General features: G+C 36.3%; 1 protein-coding gene across 3 annotated transcripts in view; it reads left to right on the plus strand.

The window, feature by feature from the left end:
- The window catches only part of KIZ (kizuna centrosomal protein), a 78,666-nt gene that overhangs the window by 38,787 nt on the left and 12,895 nt on the right, over positions 1 to 26,984 (plus strand). For 2 of the 3 annotated variants that reach the window (XM_087961095.1, XM_026672536.2), the window contains 6 exons: positions 1,028 to 1,637; positions 2,558 to 2,795; positions 6,942 to 7,076; positions 8,116 to 8,280; positions 14,464 to 14,614; positions 17,085 to 17,193. In XM_087961095.1, coding sequence (XP_087817221.1) covers positions 1,028 to 1,637; positions 2,558 to 2,795; positions 6,942 to 7,076; positions 8,116 to 8,280; positions 14,464 to 14,614; positions 17,085 to 17,193 — 1,408 coding nt within the window. Of the gene's footprint in view, positions 1 to 1,027; positions 1,638 to 2,557; positions 2,796 to 6,941; positions 7,077 to 8,115; positions 8,281 to 14,463; positions 14,615 to 15,673; positions 15,719 to 17,084; positions 17,194 to 26,984 lie in introns of those variants that run through there. The other variant, XM_087961096.1, reaches the window with a different exon arrangement.

Consider the following 26,984-nt stretch of genomic DNA (forward strand, 5'->3'; position numbering starts at 1 on the left):
TATTGTTGTGCTATCAACCAGGTACACACGTCTCATTGGAAGAATTAATTTTCCCTAATTAAAGCAAATATTTTTTTCATATTGAGGGAAAGGGGAAAAGGTGTTTTAACTTTCCAGGGTGAGTCCTGGATTCCTATACCCAACAAGATTTCAGACACTTAATTCTATCATTTGTGGAACTGAAAACCCAGGGAGGGAAAGGGCAGTCTTTTTTGTTTCTCTAACTAGTGAAGCCTGAAGCTCCCTTAAAACTAAGCAAAGTTGACATTGCAAAAATACTGCTATGGGGGAGGTGCTTGAAGCATTCAGCAAATCTCAGTAATAGAGCAGTAATTAGTGTGAACTGGTCGGTTACTATATCCTGGTCCTCCCTCTGTAGTAGTAAAGCCAATTCCAAACTAGTCTTCTGACATGTTTACATTACTCCCCCCTTCCCCCCAGCATGTTGGCATTCCTTATCAATGATAATTTAACTAGCTACTGCTGCTGTTTGGGCTTAAGAAAGAAAGTTAACTAAACCCCAAAATAACAGAACAATCACAGAAATTGCAAATTGAAATAATAATTTTCAAAATAACCAGGTTTTATTGTAAGTATGATTCAAAACTACTGAACTTGAAACTTTTTCTGCTTGGAATAATTTGCACATCTGTAGTGTAAATTTCTTCCAAGTAGTACTTTGTCACACAGTGAATGTGTGCTGACCTATTGCTAGCTATGTTGCTAACCCCTTCAGAGCACATCTGAAACTTAACCTGGCAATGCATGTTGGATTCTATATACTGCTTGTGTTCACTGGATTGGAGAGCCCTTACTTCATCCCTCTTGTCATCTTTTTTTCTTTATTTTTGTTTTATTGTAATTTTTTTGTCAGCCACTTAAAGTCATTGGAAATCTGATGGCATAGAAGTTTAATGCATTATTATTAACCTTTTTTTAAAGGTGTAGTTTTCAAATAATTCCTATCTATTATAATAATAATGAAAAAAAAAAAGAAAATACTTCCTTGATTTTCAACTATTTTCAGATGATTCCAGAAGCAAGGCAGTCAGGAATTAATGCCAGCACAGCCACGTCAAGAGGACTATATCATACAGCAACTATCTTTATGGGCCGCCAAATGTCAGCTGTCTCAAGCGTTGAAGATTTCAGTGCACTGCAGAAGTCTGAACTCACAAAGAGCTTTTCAATTTCTGACCCACATTCCTATAGACAACCATCACAGAGCTGCTACATGACAGACAGCTGTGTAGTTCAAACTAATAATGATCTACAGTGCTCAAATAAGTCTGACAAAATAGATGGGAAGACATCTCTGCTGAAAGGTGAAGAAATGCCAGTCATATCCAGTGTATCATATGAGAATGAAAGAGCTTGTTTAACAGGGGAAAGTATAGCAAATAATGACAGCAAAAATTTTGTGGAAAACAATGTCCACCCTGAACCTAAATCTCTGCTACACAGAAAATTAAGTTCTGAGAACATATCCACCAGTTTGAAAAGTTACAGTTCCTGCAAATCACTGACCCGTGAACATTCTTTACTATATGAACAAGGAACTAAAGAGCCAATCTCGTTGATCAATGATCCCGGCATACTTGTTTCTGCCAATGAGTGCTCAGAAGAAAAATTCCCAGGTATGAAGACAATATACCTTTAGGGCTTATAAAGAAAAGGAAGAAAGCAACCCTTCAGCTGTAATTTTTATGATGTCCCATAACTGTAGGATCTACAAATGAAAAAAAAAAATGAATAGCAAAAGATAATAGGAATGCAGTTAGGAACTACTATACTGTTTACATTATGTTTGGTTTATTTGTGACCTTGCTTTATTTGGAATTGTTTTCTGAGAACTCAGAGAGGTGTTTCTCTTGTTTTCTTTATTATTTAAAGGAGTATATAAAGGTGTAACAGAGCATAATCAAAGACCTTTTAAAATACAGTATTATTCAAGTGAAATACATAGTCACTTGGCCTTTCTAAATATTTCCTGGTTCCATACCTCCGATATTAGATCTGTATTTTGTTTGGCATAGAAATCAGTCTTATTTATGACAAGATTTGAAGTTAGATTTTTGTTAAATTTTTTAAAAGTTAAGCATTTTTTGTCTCATGAAATCTTAGTGAAATAGCTATAGTTCCGCAGATTGAAGAACTGCAATTTCATCTTTATGTTCTTTTTAGGACAATTCAGAATGGATATAAATTAAAATGGAGGGTAGAAATTAATCTCATTAAGCTGCAAAAAATATTCTGTTTCTGACACAGTGTTATTATCTTGATATTCTTTCCAAATATTGTGGGAATTTCTAAATAGAATTTTAAAATGTGGTATTGTTTTCTAAAATATTCCTAAATTTGTCCTAAATTTATCGTGGTGGGTGGTTTTATAAGTGAAGCTAGATTAATCTTGTTTTATTTTTATTTTTTTGAAACACAACATTAAAAACAGTTTTTCTGCCCTATAATAATAATAATCTAGATAGGTTCAGGGCATTATTATAATTGCTTAGAAATAAATATTTAGATTTAATCGTTAAAAACATTTTTGTTACAGTTTTGGGGAGCACCATGCACTTGGACAAAAATATACTGCAGGAGGAAGATAAAAGTTTAAGTAGCAGCACTGATCTTACTGTTTCATTGAGTGAGGAGGAAGAGGAATCGAATTCTTTGAAATTACAACGAAATATAAACAGTACAGATTACAAACTTGATGACATAATATGTAATAATGAAGAATATTTTCAAAAAAAAAATTCAACTGAGCACTCATCTTCTGACCCCAAACTAAGGTAAAACTAAACCAGTAACGTTCATTTGTATTTGTATGGTTAATTTTTATATCTGCTCATTCTACAATTTTGAGTAGTGTACAGTAATAATAAAAGAGGTGACTAAAAACATACCTCACAATTAAAAATTAAAATATAAGTTAAACAATAATAGTAGTATAAGACTAACATCAAGATGATCCAACATTTAGTATTATTAATTGGTAAATACTTATTTAAAGAAATAAATGTTAAAGAAAATGTTGATGATCAACTAGGTGTATCTCTGGGAGTATATTTCATAATGTAGGGGCAATCACTGAGAAGGTCCATCTTCTGGCTGCTGTTTTCCTCACTTTGCACCACAGCTAGTATTGTTGGTATGTCCTCTAGATCAGGGGACACCGACCTTTTGGACCTCAGGAACCACCAAACTCATAATTTTAAATCCCGCAGACCAGGGACCCTGGGAAAATCCGAAAAAAAGTCTGCAGGAAAATTCCCCACCCCGTTTTCCTACCAATTGATCATTCTTTATTTGGGATCACAGGATACCGTCTCCAGCTCCATTCTCGGGGAAGTCTTGTGTTCCCGCAGGCCATGTGGGCGGCATAGCCTTGTGTTCCCACACAGCCTGGATTAATTGCTTTGTGGGGTGCTTTGTGGGTGACATTTCTCTGTGGACCACCAAAATTTTCTTAGGGACCACCAGTGGTCCCCGTCCCACTGGTTGGCGACCACTACTCTAGATGATTGCACAGGATAGATATCTATTCCTTATAAGAGATGATATATGCCATATAGTATCCATTCCTTTCAACGGGTATGGATGTTTTTCTTCCTATTGATCAGTGTAATGAAAGTATGCCTGCCTATTTAATTCAAGGTGTCATCCAATATAGTAAATCCCAGTCTCTCATGCTAACATTTTCACTTTTAGCAGATACGGTACTATCATGAACAACTAATCTGTTTTTGCTCTGTACCGTATAGAAAACCGTTAAAAGTAGCAAAGAAATACCAAAATTAGTTGTGGCAAAGAGATATTAAGATTAAAATGATCTTATTTTCCTAAATTCAGCTTAACACAACTACTCAGATAGTCTTCCAGTTGGGGTGGGTTGAGATAGTGCTTTTCTATCTATAAAGATTCTGAATCTTTATGCAGATAATAGTCATATTTGTCCTTTGTTTGTTTTATTGGGTATTTTTAAATACCTGTACCCTAAATCCCCTGTATAATAATAGTTTCTCTGTCTTTATTCTAACTGCTGTTTACAAATTTTCTAGAATCAGTATTTTAAAACAATACATTTTTATTTCATAAATCAGCTTACATTAAATCTGAGCAATTAAATATATTTAGAGCTGATATGAATATGAATACAATATGTAGCTATTGTATATTTTTATACTTTATAATTACTTGCTAGTTATATTTATTCTTTTCTCATCCTTTTAAATTGTGTTTGCAGGATAATGTTTTGACAAGCAACTTCTGATTTGTTATAAGGGAGTTGAAAATATTAATAGTATATACTACAGGATGTCATCTTCCTTAAATCTTAGTTAAATTTCTTTTATTATAATTGAATCACTGTGACAGACATGCCAAGAGTCACTTTAGATTGCAGCAAAATCTAAATAGAATAAATAAATGTATTTATGAAGTAAGATTGAACGTAATTAAAGAATTGATTAATTTTCATGATGTTAAAAACATAGTCCAATTAGTATTTTACATTTTGCTAGATATCCCTTAGAAATAAAAATAACACCTTTATATATGTAGTTTTTATTATATACAGGTAGTCCTCAATTTACAACCATTCGTTTAGCAACTGCTCAAAGTTATAACAGCATTGAAAAATGGGACTTAATGACTGGTCCTCGCATTTACAACCATCAAAATTCAGGCATTTGCAACAAGTGTAACAAGTGTTTACAATGGCTGCAGCATCCTGGGATCATGTGATCACCATTTGTGACCTTCCCAACCAGACTTTGACAAGCAAAGTCAATGGAAGAAGTCAGATTTGCTCAAAAGCCATGTAATTTGCTTCACAACTGCAGTGATTTGCTTAACAATCATGGCTAAAAAGTTCTAAAATTGAATACAAGTCACTAAACAACCATCTTGCTTAGCACTGAAAATTCTGGTCCCAATTCTGATCATAAGTCAAGGACTACCTGTATAGCCTTTATTATATTGTCTCTGTGTTAATTGAAATGATGTGCTGTTGCAAGTGACAGTAATACTTATGTAAGTTATTATAATTTTACATATCATAAATATGCATTCCCCCCCCGCCTGTCGGTACTATTTAAGATTGCAATTTGGCATTGAACTAGACTACTTAAGCCTATTAATATTGATACTTCTAACGTGGGAAATAAATCAACGAATAATCTATTAAATAGCGTATGATCTTTCAAAATTTTTGATGTGTCAGTATTATCAAACTAAGGAAGAATCTTTTTTGCGCTTTGTTGGTTCCCATCACTAACCTGTGCTTCATTTAGAACCTTAGCAAGTCCAGACTCTTCGACTTAGCACTTAGGAAAATAATGAGTATTTCAAGCTTAGGTTTAAGAAGGAACAAGGCTGAGACCTTTTGCTTGTGTTGCTTCAGCTGCATTCAAGAGGACTTAGCACAGATGGATTGTGCATTACAAAATGTAACACATAATTCAAGCTGTCAGCTTAATCAGGCTGTTTCCAGGAAGCAACCTGTAAAGAGAAAGACCCCTTGTTTGCTGACCCCTGATCCATACCCTGCTGCATCATGTCATCCATTTTGCTTTTCTTTATTTATGTGTCCTTTCCTTCCCCTTCTTTTTATTAATGTATTCCCTTCAAGTGGCACCCTGGAAAGACCACCCAGAGGGAGGAGCACAATAGGGAATGACCTAGCTGAAATAGAGATTTTGTAAGACTTCAGTGCAATGAAAAGCCCAGTTGAACTGCCTGTGTGTTCTTACTGGTTCAGTGTGTATTAGTTTAAAACTCAAAACTTCGCTCTGACACCACCTTCATTTTTTCAGCGTTCACCATTACTATTATGGGAATGCACTGCAATCATTTTCAGTAACTTAAATATTTTACAGAGCTGTGTGAATCATGCACACTATGCATTAAAGTTATAAATATTTTAGAAGCTTGGTGGGATCTCTGAATATTGTTTTTGTACTATATTTATAGGCCAGCTGTATGTTTGCTTTATAGAGTTTTGCTGGAACAAAGCTGGCAGACTGAAATAAAAATCTGAACAGCTATTTACAGGTCTGTAAAAGGATTAGCAGTACTCCATTGTTAAAATGCTTAAATCTTAATTTGCATCATTATAGAGGTATCCCATTATTATTATTCCCCATAAATCATAGTTATGTTTTCTACCTGTAGGAATCCATTAGCTTTTTCCATTCATAGAGTTATACTTTTTGGTTGTTTTAAATTAGAAATAGCCAAATACTGAGTTGCTTTAACCAAAGTTTGCAATGTCATTGCACTATTGGCCAAATTTGGCCCTAAAATTTATTAAGTTTCTTTGCTAGTCACGTTATACACAGAAATATTACTTCTGCTACAATAGTCTAGCAGAACAGACTCATGTTTTATACACCAAACCAGGACAGTGTTTTACTAGTTACATGAATTCTGCAAACTTATAATATACAATCCTGATGTGAAAACTTGAGCTATGGTTGATACAGGTTTGTATGTCTCATTCTTTTTTTTTTTCCTTTGACATTTAAGGATACCCAATATATATGATGCCAGCTTCACATTGCAAATTTCTTATCTCTGCTTTGTTGATTGCTGCTTGTGAAGATAAACCCTCATACATACAACATTTATCACACTGTTGTATCCCTATCTAAATGTCACCAAAAAAGGGGAAAGAAAAAGTATTTTCAGGTGAAATAGCTCAGCGCTTCAGAGAAGGCATATATATATATATAAATCCTAGATTATTCTCATTTCCAATTGGTCCACTGTGTGTGTGTGTGTGTGTTATGTTATAAATATATAATGAAATACAGCAAAAGTGCTTCTACTTCCCCATTTAAATTAATATGCCCTATTTTAATAAAAATATTTTAGTAGATTGTTAAACTATGTGTTCTTGCTATTGCATGAAATGCATTTTTTTCTTATTTCTGCAGGGAATGCCTGTCATTTGAAGGGTTTTGTCATGTCTTAACTTTCATAGAAGAACTAGTGGCCAAAATACCTTCTGGATGCTCGGCATTATACCAGAGAGGAACTGCTAATACAGCAGAACTAAAGAAGCTTATAAGGTCAATGGCTATTTTCATTTAATGTGAAATGTGAGAATGCTACCTATCTACTTGGATTGTGGCTTTAATAACTTCATTTGAATTTATTTCAGATTAATGTTCCACCACAAAAATCCTGGATTGTTCTCATTTCCAATTGGTCTGTTCAGAAGAATAATGTAAAGGAGATGTTTGAACAACGAGGCATGCATAGTGTACAGTATTTCAGGGTTCATATTAAATGGAGTTCAACTGATTAGAGTTCTCAAAAGAGCCTTTTCAGCATATATAATTATTATTGATTTTGGAGAAAGAGCAATATTTGTTTTGTTAAACTGGAGGAAGATAGGAAACCACAGACTTAGTGTGGCACCTTTCACTTCCCTCCCAAATTTGGGAGCTCTCTATAACACTTAGTAACTTTGCCTTCTATTTAAGATAAATATTCTTTTTGGAATAGTCATTCTTACTTTAGTAATCTGTGGCTAAGATCTCTTTATAACAGTGTTGTAGGAACAATTTGATTGTTTTAAAGTCATTGATTCCTCATTATTCTGATTTATTTCGGTAGATTGCAAGTCAGATCCAGACTGTTCTTATTGGCCACACCCTAATCCAGGACTCGTTTTTTTCTCTTTCTTCCTTGTAAAAAGAATTATGTATATATTCTTCACACTTGACAATGTTGGCATTGCAGGCTCATATTTTAGCTTTGCATATGTTACCTTGTGGTAGTGAGCTCAAATCTTGAAGCAGAAATGCTAACTATGAAAAAGGACTTCCTAAATGGCCTATCACATTCTTCATCAAAGACTTTCATTTTACCCAACTGTGTATCACAGTAATTTCTATGATTTCAGCTGGGTAAAATATCAATTATCAGATGTGGAATCAAAGAAGTTTCTTTAGTTATCAGGATGCTACAGGTGAAAAAGTTGGTGCATGTATACACTTTGACCAAATATTAATATATTTGATCAATATATTAATAGTGTTTTAAATTTCATTGATAAAAATAAAATATAATTACTTGTTTTTAAATATCTGTTTTCGTTTATAGCCTCTGTAATAAAGGTGACAACTTGGCACAAGAAAACTTTGAGACATGTGAAGCACTTGTCCTTTATCAACTTCAAAAATTATTGCAAAAAACAATGAATGGGTGCCTTTTACAAGATAAAATGCTTAATGACAAAAGGGAAAGACTGAATGAAGAACAAAGCAGGTATGATCACTTAATGTTCACAGAGTCATCATTATAAGTCACATGCTGTATAGGATATGAAATCAAAGCACTTCAAGAGTTGCATGCATCAGGTTATAGTTTAACTATTCAAAATATAGAAATTAAAGATGTTTTATAGAAAAATCCTGTACATGTTTACTTTGATGTAAGTCTCACTGAATTATTCCCAGGTAAGAATGTATAGAATAGGAGCTTTAAAAGGAAAGAGATGAGTAGGAAAAAGAAAACTAGATAATAAGCAGAGCAACAGCTAACACCAGGGCTTACGCAGCATTTGGGTGTCTGAGAATACATAAAGCATGGGTGTCAAACTTGATCGCATCACGTGACATGATGCTTTCTGCCTTTGCAGAGCCAAGTTGGGCGTGGCCTGTGCATGATGTATCCGGTCCATGGGTCACCAGTTTGACAGGCTTGACATAAAGTGTTAACTTAGGCTTAATCAAATTTTTATCATAATAAATTTTTTGAAGTTGATAAAATTACAGAGACGGCCCCATGCTTCTGCAGAGTCATTTGCAAAAATGAATTAAGCAAACGTAAATTCATTTATACTATAAATTCACTCGCCAAAAACAACACCAACCATAAAAACCTCCGATCTCGTCCTGACCTAACCTTACAGCAACGTGCCTGCTCCCGTATACTACGCACTGAACTCAAAAATTGTCTAGACAATGGAGAGAAGGACTTGTACATTGATTACCATGCAGACTGTATAAAAAGAAAGTCACACAACCCACAACTCAGCATCCAAACCTTCAACCAATCCACCATCATCCAAGACTAGGCACGCATGCCCCCAACTACCTCAATTCAAACTACAACTGGCCTTAAATGCAAGTTACTCAATGCAAGAAGCCTGGTAAATAAAATACCTGAATTTCTCCTGTTACTAAATACGGCTAAATTTGACATCATATTTGTCTGTGAGACATGGCTCAATGCATCTCTCCCTGACTCCATTACCTCAGTAAGAGACTATCATGTTTACCGATCTGATCGTGAAATCCGTAGAGGAGGTGGTGTTGCTATCTTCTATAAAAAGTCCTTACATCTAAAAAACATCCAAGTTACCCAGGAGCTTGCTCTTCCTGAGACCATCATCTGTGACCTATCCTTAAATATCACATTTCGGTTCTTACAATGTTACAGAGCCCCTGATTATGACATCGAACATGTAAACAAGCTAAATACACTACTAACATGGGCAGCATCCTGCCCACATGCTTTTATCTTTCTTGGTGACTTCAATCTACCTCATATTAACTGGACCCTAAACGAATGTACAACTGAACCAATACATGCATTCTTCTACAATGCTGTAACAAATCTGGGACTGGAACAACGAGTAACCAACAATACTAGGCTTAACAACTGCCTCGATCTCATCTTCTGCAATAGTTTGAATTCAATTTACGGAATACAAATAAAAGAACCCTTTTCCAACAGTAACCACAACATGATTGACTTTTGTCTCAACATACGTCCACACAAAAATCATCACAATGACAAAATCCCCAATTATAAAAAGGCAACTATGATCTTATAATCAACTATCTCTCTTCCCTTGATTGGCAGTTTCTATTTACTGGATGCAATACTGTTGAAGACCATTACAACATATTCTTACTAGAAATCAAAAGAGCCATCAAACTATATGTACCAATAACAACTCCCAAAACCAGAAAAAACAGATTACCCATAACAATAAGGAAGCTTCAATCCAAAAAGAAATCACTGGTGAAAAAAACAAATCTGGTCACATTGCCAACTTCAAAAACTGATACAAAAATCTATGCCACTGAATGCATAATTATCACATTAAACAAGAGGAAAACCTATGCACAAATTCCACCCGTGCTTTCTACAATTTTATAAACAAACTAAAAGACCACCCCTGAAAGGACCTAATGGCAAAGACTGCAACGATGACATCATCAAAGCAAACCTCTTTAACACATTCTTTGGCTCAGTATTTGTAAACAGCAATGGACCAAGCCCAGTACTTCCTAGTCGAACCACAGACAACTACAATGATCTAATACGTATCAGTTTTACAGAAGACTTTGTTGAAAAAGCACTGTGGAATCTAAAACCATCCCTATCTATTGGACCGGATGGAATATGTGCCTACTTCTTAAAAAAGCTATCCACTGCCATAGCCGAACCTCTAAGCATAATCTTTGAAAAATCTTTCAGGACCAGCTCCTTGCCAAAACTATGGTCACAAGCCACGGTCATCCTCATCTTCAAAAAGGGAGACCACAGCCTAGTTGAAAATTACAGACCAATCTCTTTATGCTGTGTCACTTGTAAAGACATGGAATCAATTATTAACAAATCCATTATCCACTTAGAAACAAACAACCTACTCTCTAATAAACAATTTGGTTTCAGAAAAAAACTATCCTGTAATCTGCAACTCTTACAGTGCAAAAACATATGGACTACACAACTCGATCAGGGCAAAGCAATAGACGCAATCTACATAGACTTCTGTAAAGCCTTTGATTCAGTGGTACACGACAAACTACTACTAAAACTAAAATCTTATGGTATCTCTGGACACATACATAACTGGATAGAAGCATTCCTGTCAAACAGACAACTAATGGTCAAAATTGGGAGCATCCTATCAAATTCTGTACCTGTCAACAGTGGTGTCCCCCAAGGCAGTGTTTTAGGACCAACTCTCTTCATACTCTACATAAATGACCTCTGTGATCATATTAAGAGCAACTGCGTTCTCTTTGCTGATGATGTAAAGCTATTCAACGCCACAGACAATACTACTACCCTCCAAAAAGACCTTGACTATGTATCAGAATGGTCAATCAAATGGCAACTTCAAATCTCAACAAATAAATGCTTTGTCTTACATATTGGCAGAAAAAATCAGAAAATAAAACGCAAGCTAAATAGTCAAGACCTTGTTGATGATCCTAACTTTGTCAAGGACCTTGGAGTACTCATCTCTAATGATCTAAGTGCTAGAGCCCACTGTAACTACATAGCCAAAAAGGCATTAAGAGTTGTTAATCTAATCCTACGTAGCTTCTTCTCTGGTAATATCACACAACTAACTAGAGCATACAAAACATTTGCTAGACCTATACTTGAATACAGCTCATCAGTCTGGAACCCATATCATGTATCTGATATTAACATAATTGAAAAAGTCCAGAAATATTTCACAAGAAGAGTTCTCTGCTCCTCTACTCATTGCAGAATACCTTATGCCACCAGACTTGAAACTCTAGACCTAGAAAAGCTAGAACTATGCCGCCTCTGGTCTGATCTAAATATAGTATATAAAATCATACATTGCAGTGTCCTACCTGCAAATGAATACTTCAGCTTCAATCATAACAATACACACAATAGATACAAACTCAAGGTTAACCACACCCAACTTGACTGCAGAAAATGCGACTTCAGCAACAAAGTGGTCAATGTTTGGAATATTCTATCTGACTCTGTGGTTTCTTCCCCAAACCCCAAAAACTTTAACCTTCGACTGTCTACTGTTGACCTCACCCACTTCCTAAGAGGCTTGTAGGGGCGTGCATAAAGCATACCAATCGTGCCTACCGTCCCTGTCCTATTGTTTTTTTTATTTTTCTTGTAAGTATCTATCTCATGTATTCAAAACTATATTTATTCTTATACCTGTATCTTGTAAGCCAGTGATCCCCAACCTTTTGACGCGCGGCCCGGCCGGCATCAGCTGGCGCCGGCATCAGCTCAGGGCGCCGCGAAAAGTGACCACCGGCACGCATCAAAGCGGCATCGCTGCTTTCGGGAAATGGCGCCACCATCTTTTTGATGAAACGTGCTCCGGTGAGCTTTCTACCGGAAAAGCTCACGGAAGCACTTTTTCATCAAAAAGATGGCGGGCGCAAGCCAGCGGCCCGGTAGGAGTTGTTCCGCGGACGGTACCGGTCCGTGGACCGTGGTTGGGGACCCCTTTGTAAGCGATTGACAAATCAAATCAATACTAAAAATACTAAATGCTTTTGGCAGTGCATCTGTCAGCATGTGCATAAATAAACACACATACACATATACATACTGTATTACTAGTCCACAACTCTTAACACCTAAAACTCCCTCAAATACATTAATGCACATATAATTCCCCTCAAATAGACTCATGTGAGAGATTGTGAGAAACAGAAATGGGAGGAGTTTAGTTTACATGACAAGAGATAGCACAGGCAGGAGCTGAGGGAAGGAAATTTGGATTGTGGTATGCTGCCAAGAGTTGTCTCTGTGTGATGGATGATCATATACATTTGATTAACAATAAATATTTCAGAGATTCTGTCCTAACTGGTTTTCTACGTCTTCAGATTTCAAAATTATAGTCACTTTCATTTCTGGATTATCTGCTCAAGCTCCAGCTGATAATTTACTTGAGTTCCTTGGGACAAGTAACTCCATTGTAGTCATAAAATAAAAAATCATGGGACCATGCAAATTTATGACAACAGTTCCAGCAATTCTGGTTGTGGTTCTTAAACAAATTGTGTTTGGTTGTTATGTGATGTCACATGACTGTGACTTACAATTTCCTGCCAATTTCCTCACTGCTTGTTGGAAACTGGCAACAAAGGTCGCAAGTGGCAAACATGACTATGGAATGCTCTGACTGCCATAATTGTATGAATCATGGTCATGTGACTGGGATGTTGCGATGGCTAAAATTTTGAGGACAAACTGAAAGTCTCATTGTTGCTATATCAATGGTCCTAAGCAAAGACTACCTGTAATTTTGTAATAAAGAACGGGGGGAGGGGCTGCAAGAGGTGAGGCTGAGCCTATACATTGATTATGTTCATTTTTAATTAAGGAATCTTTTTTTAATCTAGGCTATTTCTGTGCTTTTTGTTTTGTTTTTGCTGTTTTCTTTTAATATTGTTATCTGCCTAGAGTTGGGTGGTCATTTACATTGAAATAAATAGTAACAAAATACAGGAGAGAGAACTGATTACAAAAGTCTAATACATTTGACGTGATCCAACATTATTATTGTCTCATACTCTCTAATAGATAAACTGAAGTTAAATACAATGAGAATGAATTTGAGATTTAGCTTTTGAGCTTTGACTCTTGAATGAGTTTACCTTATTAGTCCTCCATCTATCCATGTTCCTGAATTAGTTTGAATTCATTTTTCTATATATTTGCTTCTGTCTGAATGTTCTATAAGAACTAGTTTCAATTCCCTCCTTAAAAATTGTTAAACTTTTTTAGGATAAAATATGATATTTCTAGTCATTTGAATTATATATTGAATCCAAAGTAATGTATCAAACTATCCTAATGAATAATGTTCTCAGGTGTGATGGGATGTGGGAATGACCTTGGGAGACAGGAGAAAGATCCACAGCTTAGACAACATTGCATAAGAGGCAGCTCAGTCTGCAGGTGGGGGGAAAACATGGGGAGCGTTTCAAAAGAGACCCCCTTTAGTGTTCTGGTGACTAAAAAGAGTGGATGGGAGAAATATTTTCAGACTTGTAAGATTCTATTCGGTGTAATCTTACACTAAAGATCATGCTGATACTCCTGGTTGTGCTTCTGGCCTGGACTGCCTTGAAAAGCTAATATTAGGACTCTTGAGAAGACATAAAAAGATACAATAAATCAACTACAGATTGCACAACTGGATTACATGGCCATTAAGTGAATGGCAAAATTCTGAGTTCAGTTTTTGCTAAACGTGGCCTTTTTTGTGTGCATTGTATTTATTATACTCCATCAAACTCAGAAGGTGAATCTTGTCAATTTACACCATAACACACAAAGGTGGGGGGACGGGGACCACAGTAAAAGCACAAAACATCTCAATGACCTAATCAATCTAATTTCATTTATCTATAATTAATATATATCAGAAAAAGTTATTTTAGCAAAAACAATACAGTTTAATAAAAGAAATAAAGATAAGATCCAATAAGAGATCAAAAATATTAAAATCAAAAAGAATCTGTGTTCTCAATTGATTCCATCCCCCTGGGCTGATGAGAGCAGAAAGAAAAAAGTTTGTCACTCTGGAATTATTCCATATTTAAGTTCTGTATAAACAATATCTCATGCCAACCTATCTGATTTTGGAGCATTTTAAATGAAAAAATTTTGTCCTGTTTTGTCTAGATCTGAATTGGTATCTGATTTTACTAAGATTTGGGAACGTTTAAGCAAACACATCTTATTCTTGCAAAAGTATCACATTTTACTCAGACAAGAAGTGAAAGACATGTTTGGTACCCTATTGATTTTGGAGAGTCATAAACAAGAAACCCCGGTCAGTATGTTACCTAACTTCTTATGTGTTTGGGTAATGCCAGATAATGACACCTGGTGAATGATTTTCAGATGAAGGAATTCTATCTCTGTGTGTATAGCAGTAATTTTAAATATAGACCAGGTAATGTGCTTGCTGAAAGGGTTGTGGTTTTTTTTTGACAACCAGCTGCTGATTATTTTCTGAAACATGAATGTCCCAATTGCTAGTCAATAACTGGTCAAAATGCTTTGATGCATTAATTTGAAGCAAAGTATAAAACAATTCCTAAAACTTAAGGAGATGAATATATCTTATTTCATATAGTTTTGGGAAAAACTATAAAACCCAAAGTCAAAATTACATTTTTTCCACATCAAACACGAAATTCAGAAGCTGTTTCTACATGGAAACAAAAGTACTTATGTTCTTTTCTTTAATCAGAGTAGTCAGTTTTGTCCATCAACTTCTACAACCATTCTTCCGTGGTAGGTATCAAAGTTTCTTTTTTACTTTATTATTTTTTCTTTTCTTTAGACTAGGTGAACCCCAAACCTGCAGCCGTTCTTCATATGGTTTATTTTCTAGGCCTTTGATCATCTTAATTGCTCCTCTTTGAACTTTTTCCAAAGTATCAACATCTTATTTGTAGTATGGTGACCAAAATTGGTTGCAGTATTCCAGGTATGGTCTTACTAGGGTTTTATAAAGAGGCATTAATATTTCACGTGATCTTGATTCTATGCCTCTGTTTATACAACCCAAGATTGTATTAGCTTTTTTGGCTGCTGCTTCATACTGCTGGCTCTTATTCAAGTGATCATCCACTAGGACTCCAAGGTCCCTCTCACAGTTAACTATTTTTGAGCCAGGTTTCACCTAATCTGTACTCATTTGATTTTTCCTGTCTAAATGTAAACTTTGATTTTCTCCACATTAAAATTAGTTTTGTTGGATAGGGCCCATTGTTCAAGTTTGTCAAGATCTTTTTGGATCCTGAGCTTGTCTCTGGGGTGTTGGCTATTATCTGCAAATTTGATGAGTTCCCCTTCTATTCCCTCATCTAAATCATTAATGAAGATATCTTCATAAATTCATTTTGAGTGGGATATGATACATTGTGTGGTAAGTACATCACTGGGGCAAAAGGAGCCAGATTTTGAGAAACTTATATCAGGCAAGGTTGTCCTTGCCCTCATTGTTTAAAAAACTATCCACACAACTGCCTCAGTTATCATTTTAATGGCACTGATTGAACAGTTGCTTTTTTTCATACAGGCACATTGCTCAGTAGATGACTTTGTTATGAAATAAATTAAACAAGCAGCAAACTTTACTATAATGTGCTCAAGTCACTCCTTTTATTTATCAATAAGATCCTTATAATATTCAGTGGAGTGCTTGATGCTCTCTTAAGTTGATTGTTTGTTTGCAGACATCTAATAGAATGTGTGAATGGCCTTGGGAGATGAGATGCTGCCTAGAAAACAATCAGACAAAAGAAGCAGGAAAAAACTTAGGAAGGTTCTGTCCTTATTGTTCAGGGGGATAAAAGTGGCAGTGGGAAGTTTATACCACCATACTTGCAAGATTTTATCAATGTAGCCTTATAATAAATTAAAATTAGCTCATCTGGTTGTTTTTCTTATCTGGTTTATCCAGGAGAGCTGACAAGATGTTTTATCACCCAACTAGTAACATCATTAGTCCTGCTCTCATTTTGGTGCCATTCTGCAATAATATGCAACAGTTCAGAAAATACAAGGGGGCTAATACTTTATTTCAGAACTGTATCCATTTTGAAGAAGATCTTGTTGAGATAGTAAATAGCTGTATTTGCTTGCATCTCTTTTGTCAGAAATTGTTAGTTTTTGCCTTTTTCTGAGGCTACTACTAACTTACCTGAAAACTAGAATAATCCAGGCTTCTCATGAATGTTCAGACTCAGACATTGGTATCAATGAATAACAAGCATTTTACAGATCTGGAATAGTTCTATGCACATTATTCAAGTTCTCTATGAACCCGCAGAGTAGATGAAGTTGTTTGAAAACGTGGTATGTTTGTTTCATCAGAACATTCTGCACAGGCCTGTGCATGCATGGGTGACTCTTATTCTGTCCAGCTGTCAAAGCAGTTCTTCTGGATGATCTCTCAGCTGCTTCCCAACATCGAGAAATGGATTCGGAATCATGCTGTTGCAAACAATTTGCATAGACCTAAAACTAGTGAATTTTGTCCATATAAGGTCTTTGATGAGCAATTGATCTGAGGGAATTGTACACTTTCTAAAAAAGCAGTAATAATGAGATCTCAATTTTCAGAATTCTCACACACAGAAAAAATAATACAATATACATTAGTTAATTAGTTTCAAAATATATTAAGGCAGGAGCTGAGAGAAGCTCATTTCAGAATTTGCATTTGCTATTATAATTCTGCAAAAATATCAGAATATTTTTTAAAATACTGTTTTATTTCTTTTCTTTAGACTTCTTCAGTGTTGAAAGACTTTGTAGAAGATTGTGAAGACAGATCATTTTCCTGTAACGATCAAACCTCCTATAATTCACAAGCGAAAAATACCCCAGAAAAGCCAGGTAAACATTCAGAATATAGAGAACACAGAAAATAATATTCTGTAAAATATGTTACTTATATTTTTGCATAGAAACATTGAAGAACAAAGGCATAGAAATATATTTGTAATTTGTTAGCAAAAAAGAAACAGAATAATCCATGTTTTAGAAGGAAATACTTTTACTTAGAAAAGTGTTGTTGGATTTTATGATAAATTTGTCTGCTGAAGGAAATAATTTTAGAAGTGGAAGGTAGTGATGTGCTCAGCAAAGGCCATAAGAAACAACCCATTAGAAAGTACAAGTAGACCTCGACATACAACCAAAAATAGAACCGGAACTTCTATTGCCAAGCAGTGCTGTTGTTAAGTGAGTCTTGTCCCATTTTATGAACTTTTGTTGCTGTGGTAGCTAAGCAAATCATGCAATCATTAAGCAAAATCCAGCTTCCACTTGCCTTTCCTTGTAGGAAATCTCTGGAAGGTCTCAAATGGTAATTACATGACTCTGGGATCTGCAACTGTTGCAAACATGTACAGGTTGCTAAGCAACCAAATTTTGATCATGTGAGCAAGGAACAGTTCAATGATTGTAAACACGAGAACAAGTTGTAAATCATGTTTTTCAACACCATCGTAACTTCAAATGTTTGTTAAACAAATAATAAGTTGAGGACTATCTGTAGATTCTTTTACATAGTATTGATAAGCAATCATACTTTGTTTATTTTAGTAGAATTTTATCATTTTAAGAGCCCTGGTGGTGCAGTGGTTAGAATGCAGTATTGCAGGCTAACTCTGTCCACAGTCTGGAGTTTGATCCTGACCGGCTCAAGATTGACTCAGCCTTCCATCCTTCCAAGGTCAGACCCAGATTGTTGGGGGCAATATGCCAACATTGTATACCACTCAGTGCTGTAAAGCAGGGATCCCCAACACTTTTCGACGCCGCGGCCGGTTCCGACATCAGCTGGGCGCCGCGGCCGGTTGCCGGCGTCAACTGGGCGCCGCCATCTTTTTATGGCGAAAAGGCGCTTCCGGTGGCGTCACGGGCGGCTGTTTCGTCATAAAAAGATAATGCGCGCCAACTTCTGGTGAGCTTTTTGGGTAGAAATGGCTTTCTACCCGGAAAAGCTCACGAGCGTTGGCGCCGCCATCTTTTATGGCGAAACAGCGCTTCGATGAGCTTTCTACCCGGAAAAGCTCACCAGAAGCGCTTTTTACCAAAAAGATGGCGGCGCCCAGCAACCAGCGGCCGGTAAGGCTTGTTCCGCGGCCGGTACGGTCAGCGGACCGATAGGGACCCCTGCTGTAAAGCACTATGGAGTGGTATATAAGTCTAAATGCTATCGCTATTGCTATCATTAAAAGAGAGGCAGTGATTTAAAATAATTATTTAGATTTAATTTGTGTGTATGTCTGTGCCTGTGTCTTTATGTATTCTCTTGGGATTAATAGCCAAGTTGGTTAAGTTTTGCTGGCAAGCGTTTGCTGACGTTAAATACAGAGCCTCAATATACCATTGCTGTTTTCTTTGGCAAATAAACAGAGAGAGTAACAGCGTATTTTACTAAAGTTCACAGTAGGATCCTTTGTAAAGAACTGTAATGGACAGTTTAGATCAATAAACAAGAGATAACAAAAATGAAAAAGTAAAGGGAATGGGACTTGAAAAGAAAACAAAGTGGTTTGATCACTGAGTTTGAAATGTGTTTCATTATTGTTTGTGTTCACACACAAAAATCACAAGCTGATGTAAAGATGAAACTAACAAAAAAACTTCCTAGAAAAGATGGATATTGCAGGTAAAAGTAATGGCTGTATAATAGGCTCAAATGTGCTGTTTACCTTTATTATACAATAAAACATTGCATTTCAGTGGCTTGTGAATTATCCTCATTTTGAATAAATCCAGCTACTACATTCTAGGTTCAGGCATAAAATGCAAGAACGCCTATGTCATGACTGCTTTAAGTCTTTGTAATCATGTTATATGTTTTAAACCTTGTGAATATCTATCATTTTAGCCTTTCAGGTCTTGGTATTGGTCTTACAAAGGTCAGTCACCATGGGGAAGAATCAGTAATTATATGGCAAACTACACGTTTCTGATTTGATTCTTTTCTTTTCAGCAGTAATTGAACATATATCATTAGGGTAAGAGCTCAGGAAAAAGTGCCAGACTAAAGCAGAATTTCTATTTCAGAAAGCATTTTGATAATTTAAAACATTTTGCAATAAGATCTTATCAGAATCTGTTACAGATTTCTGGTAATTGCATTATGTTTTTTAAAAATAATGTGAAATATAGCATGGCAGGTTTTTCTTGTTCTTTCTTTCATGTGTGCATATATTAGCACCTGTAACAAATGCAGATCTGTAGTCAACATTTTACAATAATTTTATTTTTAAAAAAGAAACAAACTGCACACATAAATATAGAAATTTACAGTATAACTGCATGTCAACAAGTAGCATAAAATTAAAGGATAAATGTGAAAAGTTATTGGGTTTTTTTAAAATATGAAAAGTGCTTTAATATTTTATGTATATTTCTCTTTCAGCTTTTTTTTTTTAACAAATCTCTAGTTAGGACCAGTTCTACAGTCATCAGTCATAATTCTTTTAACAGTGTTAAAGGGGTTACTAAACCAGTGTAGTAAACTCTTTTTACCTTCTAAATTACCTTCTATAAAGAATAATGTTCTGACTTTATTAAAGGTCATCCAAGAAGATTGGTATAGATTTTTTTCCATTAGCTAACAGAAAAAGGTACAATTTCCAATTTTCATGAACGTCTGCCAAACCAGGAAAATCCAGGCTTTTCCAACCAATGCTTTTTATACCTTTTTTCCTCAATTTTGTGAAGAAAAACTGTGATAAAATTCTAATATTTAATAAAAGACAAAGTCCAGGTAAATATGCCGTGTTCACCTCCCTTGACAAAACTTTAAATACCAATTGATAAATGTATCCTCATTTGATGTAAGCAAAAGAAGCTGCTCATTCTCACAACTATCAATTTACTCATGTTGTCCTTATAATTCATTTTTAATTTTTTTTCTTAGTACAATTGTATGGTACTGTATATCTTTGGAACAGGAATAAAAGTTTAGCTTATCTTGAACAGAAGGTAGCTTTTTGGGGCACTGAGGGGTCCATTTACTCCTCTATCTATTATTAGGTATTTTATATCCACACATACCATAGTCACTCCTTAAGGTTCTTTTTTTACCTCCTGACCATCAGCTGTTCCTATGATCAGCTGTGCCGGGATTCCCCTCCTGTTTTACTGCTTCGCCCAGGAGGCTTCCCTGAGGCCCAGGAAGGCAAAACGGGGGAGGGGGGTGCAGCACAAACATACACCCCATGCTCCATTTTTTGTCTTCCTGGGCCCCAGGGAAACTTCTTGGGAGCAAAAATGCCCTCCTAGGAGGCTTCCCTGAGGCCCAGAAGGCCCCAAAATGGAGGTTGCTATGCACCCCCTCCAGGCTCCATTTTTTTTCTTTCTGAGCCCCAGGGAAACCCTGGGAGAACCCCCCCCCCCCGAAGTTTCCCTGAGGCCCAGAAGACAAAAAATGGAGCATGGGGTGTATGTTTGTGCTGCACTCCCCCTCCCCCATTTTGCCTTCCTGGGCCTCAGGGAAGCCTCCTGGGCAAAGCAGGGGGGGGGAATACAACAAAACAAAAAGCCACACCCACCTAGCCACGCCCACAGAACCAGTTGTTAACCACCAAACTCATACTGAGTTCCTTGCTTCTCCTCTACTGCCTCCTCCTCCCTCCTCCTCCAGCACCTCCTTCTCTGGGTAGGGCGATTCTGAACTAACCGAGCATGCTAAGGCAACTCGGGCGATACCGCTGCTGTGGCTTTGCTTGCATCTCCGAGGCTTTGATGTTGGGAGAGGCAGCAAGGGCTAGAGGAGCTGAGAGCTGTGCACTGCTCCATCTCCCTTTCCTTGTTTGCCTGCACGTGGGCGCAGAGGGGAGGGGGAAGGAAAGAGAGGCAGGAGCAATTCAAAGCTAGAGAACTAATGGGAGAGCTAACAGTGGGCGCCGGGGGTGGGGACTGTTGTTGCCACTGCTCGTCATGCGTGGAAGCTGGTTGGCGCGTGCATCTCAGGGACCTCTCTCCGGGGTCCCTCGAAGAGCTGGGAGGCGTGATCTAAACCATTTTAAAATGACAACTTCAAGTAGCAGTGAAAAGAAGCTGCAAAACTTTTACAGTGGTGCTCAGAAGCAAAAACAGAAAACAGGCAGGAAGAGAAACCGGTAGAACTTCCCAAGTTTAGTTTGTTTTTCTGAAATCATAGTGAGGAGAATACAAAGTCCAGGAATAGAAAGTAATAATCATTGTGATCAGGAATAAAATGAAACACAACATTCACTGAATGGCATTTGGGCCACTCAAGATTTTCCTGCAGACCAAAGGGACCCTTTGAATATCAGACAACTACTCACACCATCTGTTACTGACCAAAACAAAGTACACGCCTCTTCAGTAAGAGGCCAAGAGGGCAGCAAGGATGCTGATGCCACCTTAGGTTTTCTCTTGTTTTCTACAGACAGAGCTCATTTTAATGAATCTATGGCTGTGGGGGTTTGGTAAATAGACCATCCACCTGGTCCATTTCCAAGGGAAAGTGATAAAAGAATCAATTATTTAACCATAAAAGAAATCTGGGGTGTAAGTCCAACAAGATTCTGCTCTTTGATTTAAGATTAAGTGCATCGCCCAGCACATTGGTTCTTCCAACTAGGAAACAGAATGAGTGGTTAGATGATTAATACTTGTGGTTAACCTCACTTAAAAAAGAAAAAAATGGATTCTTGAAGCATGAGATCCCTGTCGCTGCTGATTTGCAAGCAATGCTGCTCTAGAACCTAGAATAGAATGGTCAAAGCTTTTAGAGGCAGATGCTTGATAGAATGATCAGATTCACCATGATCTTGGCTCATTTTAACTTGCTCGTTAGAGGTTATCACTTTGATGGGGAGGAAACAGTGCTTTGTGATGTCATGCTGACTTCATGACCGCAGAAATGTCTTCGGAGACCACTGTCTCAACAGCTCTTGAAACAGAGATGAGCCCCATGCCCTATAGTTGGTTAAATCCACAGGGACCCATTTCCTTTTCTTTTCCTTAGAGGTTATAGACAGAATAATATAAATTTCCCATGGATTCTGTGAAAATTTACTCTCTGTAATCATTCTTTCTGTAAAATACAATTTGTTGGATCTTCTGGACAAGTTGTTAATAGCAATAGCAATAGCAATAGCAATAACAGACCTATATGCTGCTTCACAGTGCTTTACAGCCATCTTTAAGCAATTTACAGAGTCAGCACATTGCCCCCAACAATCTGGATCCTCATTTTACCAACCTCGGAAGGATGGAAGGTCAACTTGAGCTGGTGAGAATTGAACTGCCAGCAGCCGGCAATCAGCAGAAGTAGCCTGCAGTACTGAATTCTAACCACTGTGCCACCATGGCTCTTAAATATGAAATGTGGAACAATCAAGTATCCAACATGTAGAGTGAACTTAGCTTTTGTTCTAATTCTGTCAGGATGCAATTAAAAATATGTTTATAAAAATGTCATGAAAATTCCAGTTTTTCCTCTGGTTATGGATGGAAGATATTGACAAGAAAGTTCAGAGCAGTCAGGTGGTTCTACTGACTGAGTGTGGGTAATGCATGAACAAAATAGAATAGAAAAACATGCTGTTTCTTCAAATTTCGCTGAAGTTAATGCTGCCTGCCTACTTTTTCTAACCACACCTGTAACGGTGGCAGCTGCAGAGAGGTCACTCTCCACATTTTTTGTTGTTAGTTGCAAAGTCATGTCCCACCCATCGCGACCACATGGGCAATGTTCCTCCAGGCCTTCCGGTCCTCTACTATCTTCTCCACATTTTTCTCTACATTTAAATTGTATGCAAAAACATTATTGAAAGCAACTTTCCCAAGCATAGCAAATCTGTTGGTGTTCTCAACTGAGAATGATTATACCACATTCCAAAGATAATTGTAGCTGCTAAGGAAAGAAAAACATTTGAGTGAACCTTTACAACTCTTCACCATGGCCCCCACCTTGACACACAGCCAAGGATTATGACATCAGGTCCCAATCACTGACCCACCTAGGTTGTACAAGATGTGCTGGCTCTGAGGTCATAATAATAAATATTGAACATGGTTGCTTTGCCTAGTAAATTACACAACTCAGAGCGGAGGGAGAGAAGAGGGACAACCAACTGCTTTGTGCCATTGCCTGGAAGGTAAATTACTGTGCTACAGTTTGATTTTTAAAGATTTTGTTTGGCTTGTTAACTTGATATACTGTTTATTATTACTTGGTGCATATTCTTGGTCTCAGTCTGTATTTAAAAATGTAAAACCAACTGCTTTGATTTGGTTGGTGGCTGATATATTTTATCTTCTGTATACATGCTCTTAGTCTCAGTATGTATCATATTGGGTTGCATTCCACTCTAGCTACAGTATTTCCCAATGTATAGATAATACAGTTGTGTTTTATGGAAAAAGAGGTCAGTTGTGTTTGTATAGATTGCTACAAAAATTGGAAAAAGCACTATACTGCAATGTAGTTTAGCAGTGATATTATTTAAAATAACTCTTGAGGACCAAGTACCTTTGTGTTCAAAGATAGTATTGTTTTGAATACTAATGATTCAGAAGGCATTTTAAAATATAGATTAGAATTTTTGAAATGCTAAACATGAAAAACTAATTTAAGTTTCAAGTGAAAATGACCTTTTAAAGGGATTTAAGAGAGAGAAAATGGAGAACAGAATTATGTATTCAAATTGAATATGTTGTCATTCTTTCTGCTATTGATAGTTTGAATTTTATTGTAGTTTTTAAAAAGGCTGAACATACTAACATTCATCAACATGTAGTTGTAGTTATTTTTTTCATACTTTTATTTTGTAGCTTGAAGCTACTTTTTTTTAAACTTGAGTATCTAAATTTTTGGATCAACATAAAGAAATTTGCATGTTCAAAAATAACTTGGAGCAGTGGTAATGTTTCCTACACGTGCCAGTATAACACTTTTGTGTGTATGCTATGTGCTTAAGAGAAATCAAGTGTGCATCTTTTTATAGATCTGACATAGCAGTCTGTTAATTTTTAATCAGGCTTTTCAGTCAGGAATCATCGAGGAGATGAAATTTCTCATTCCTATATAACAGTAGTAAGAATATTTTTAAAATTATTTTCATGTAAGAAACAAAGGGAGTATGCACCTCTTTGATTTGTTTATTCCTACACAAAGGGACGTATGTTGTCTCTTAAATGTCAATTATTGCAGTATAAATTATTTGGAAGAACTGATAGCCAAGTACTTGTACTGGCCTATCAATTAATAAGTTTGGTCACTTAATGGAATTTTCTCTTCCTTACAGTGTTTGAAATTATTATGGTTAAGAAGTGGCAGTACTGGAATTGATTTTTTCCCCACTGTTTTCAGTGTATGATTATTATAAGAAAAGCTCTTATTCTAAGATGCATTCATAATTAAAAGTAAGAATGTTAAGTTATTGTTAGCTGAAGAATTTCTGCTGCTTGTTCACTCTTTGGAAAAGGTAATACTGTACTGTAAAAGAAAGCCTTCAGGATTTCAAAGAATATTGAATGCTCAAAGGAACAAGTTGCTATGTTTGTGATAGCCATGTCTAGATTTTGAAGGAGTAATGTAGACAGTTTCTTTATATTATTGTGAAGGTAAAAGTAAAATTCCTTGTATCTACTTCAACTGCAGCACCACCTAGCGTCTGATAATCATGTTTTGTCATTTTGGAAAAAGAAGTTTACATTTAGATAAGATAGACCAGATCAGAAAACAAATTCCATAGGAAGACTAGAACTATACTTCATTGAAATAGCAATCTGTATCCTCTCTCAATAAAATGTAGAGGTAGTCCTTGACTTAGAATAGTTCACTTAGTGACCGTTAGAAGTTACAATGGCAGTAAAAAAAGTGATTGATGACCATTTTTCACACTTATGACCATGGCAGCATCCCCATGGTCGCATGATTTACATTCGGATGCTTGACAGTTGACTCACATTTATGATGGTTGCAGTGTTCCGTGGTCATGTGATCCCCTTTTGCAGCCTTCTGACAAGCAAAGTCAATGGGGAAACCAGATTCATTTAACAAGTGTGATATTACATTTATTCACTTTACAAATGTGGCAAGAAAAGTTGTAAAATGGGACAAAGCTCACCTAACAAATTTCTCACTTAGCAATATAAGCTTGGGGCTCAATTGTGGTCGTAAGTTGAAGACTGCCTGGAGTAGTCTTCCCGTAGAAATTTGTTTTCTAATCTGGTCTATCTTGAGGTGCTGACACCACTTTGGATGAATAAGCAAATTGAAGAGTATTAGAAAGACCATACTTTTGTACACTACTACTGGGAAAACATGGATTGAATAGTTAAGAAAAAACATTTTTTTATTGCCAGTATCTCTGGCTTCAAGCAGAATGTATGCAGCTTGAAAGATCTTGGTCGTAACATCAGGAATGTAATAGGAAATAAAAGATGGAAAAGTAAAATTTAGTCAGCCAGGGCATTACAGATTGTGGAACAGTTGTGTATTGGCTAAAGCAAAAAAATCAAATAGAGTAAGTGTGCCAAGAAGGTTTGTTATAGAGAATATGCAGTTAAAATATAAGATCAGTATAATGATAAAATGAATATTTTTGAATAATGAAATATAAAAAGCAGTAGACCAACTGCCAAAGAGGAGAACTGCATAAAATAGCAACAACTTTAATGGTGAAGGGAGAGATAATCCAATTTGTTTTAGGCAAGAAGGCACAATAGCTCCAAGTCAAATACAGTTTAGTCTCGTGGAGCCACGTTGCATCTTCAGATAGAGCTGTGAAAACTCAACTATGCATCTGATAAAAGTTGTTGAGTGAGCTAAAATCTACACACACACACACACACACACACCTTAATTTATTTACTTGTCTGATTTAGTCTGAGACCTTTCATTGTCTCTCTAAAGGTACACTATACTTGATCTTAGCCAAAAAGCTTCAGGATTAAAGTGGTAGTTTTATAAAGCTGCCCTCAGGTGTACTAATAAACTGACAGCAAATTCTTTATGCTTTGGCCTGTGTAGCATATTGAAGACAAAAACAAGTGCAACTGAGCAGATGCTTGTGTTCATTTAGCATCCATTTACATTTTTAAAAACAAAGTAGATGTTTTCCTGGTTCAGTTTTGAATTGTGGAACAGAACCATGTAATCTTAGGAAAAAAGATTACATTTAGCAGAAAAACAGTAGAGATATAAGGAGAATAAAGTTGTACAAACCATGCAAAGGCTGGGATTTTTAAACTGCAGTTATAGCCACAATAAATATTTATTTGAAAGTCATGCTTAAATAGGTTTATAGCTCTTCTTTCAATCTCCGAGTAACATTTTTGATCTAGTTATCTGTACTCTAGAAAAATAGTGGGCAGAATCTTATCTAAGAAAATAGTAAGTGTGAAGCAGTATTCAATCCAAATTATTATTCTCAATACTAATAATTGGCTGTCCTTATAAAAATTGGTAATAGACAATAATGTTTTCTGGCTGAATTGTGCCATTATTGTTTTTATTAAATTCTTTCTTTATTGTTTGCTTTCATTTCTGGTGGAGATTTTTATCTCTTGTACGTTCTGTCTCCGTGTTTTGATGACAATGTTATCCATTCAGTTTGTGCCTGATCCTTGGTAATTCCATGTTCTAGACTAGAGACTGTATTTACCAAATACATGGCTTAGAA

Source organism: Notechis scutatus, chromosome 3, assembly GCF_049901735.1.
Source record: "Notechis scutatus isolate UNSWTSFEM ecotype Mainland chromosome 3, rNotScu1.2, whole genome shotgun sequence".
In the NCBI taxonomy this organism is placed as follows: domain Eukaryota; kingdom Metazoa; phylum Chordata; class Lepidosauria; order Squamata; family Elapidae; genus Notechis; species Notechis scutatus.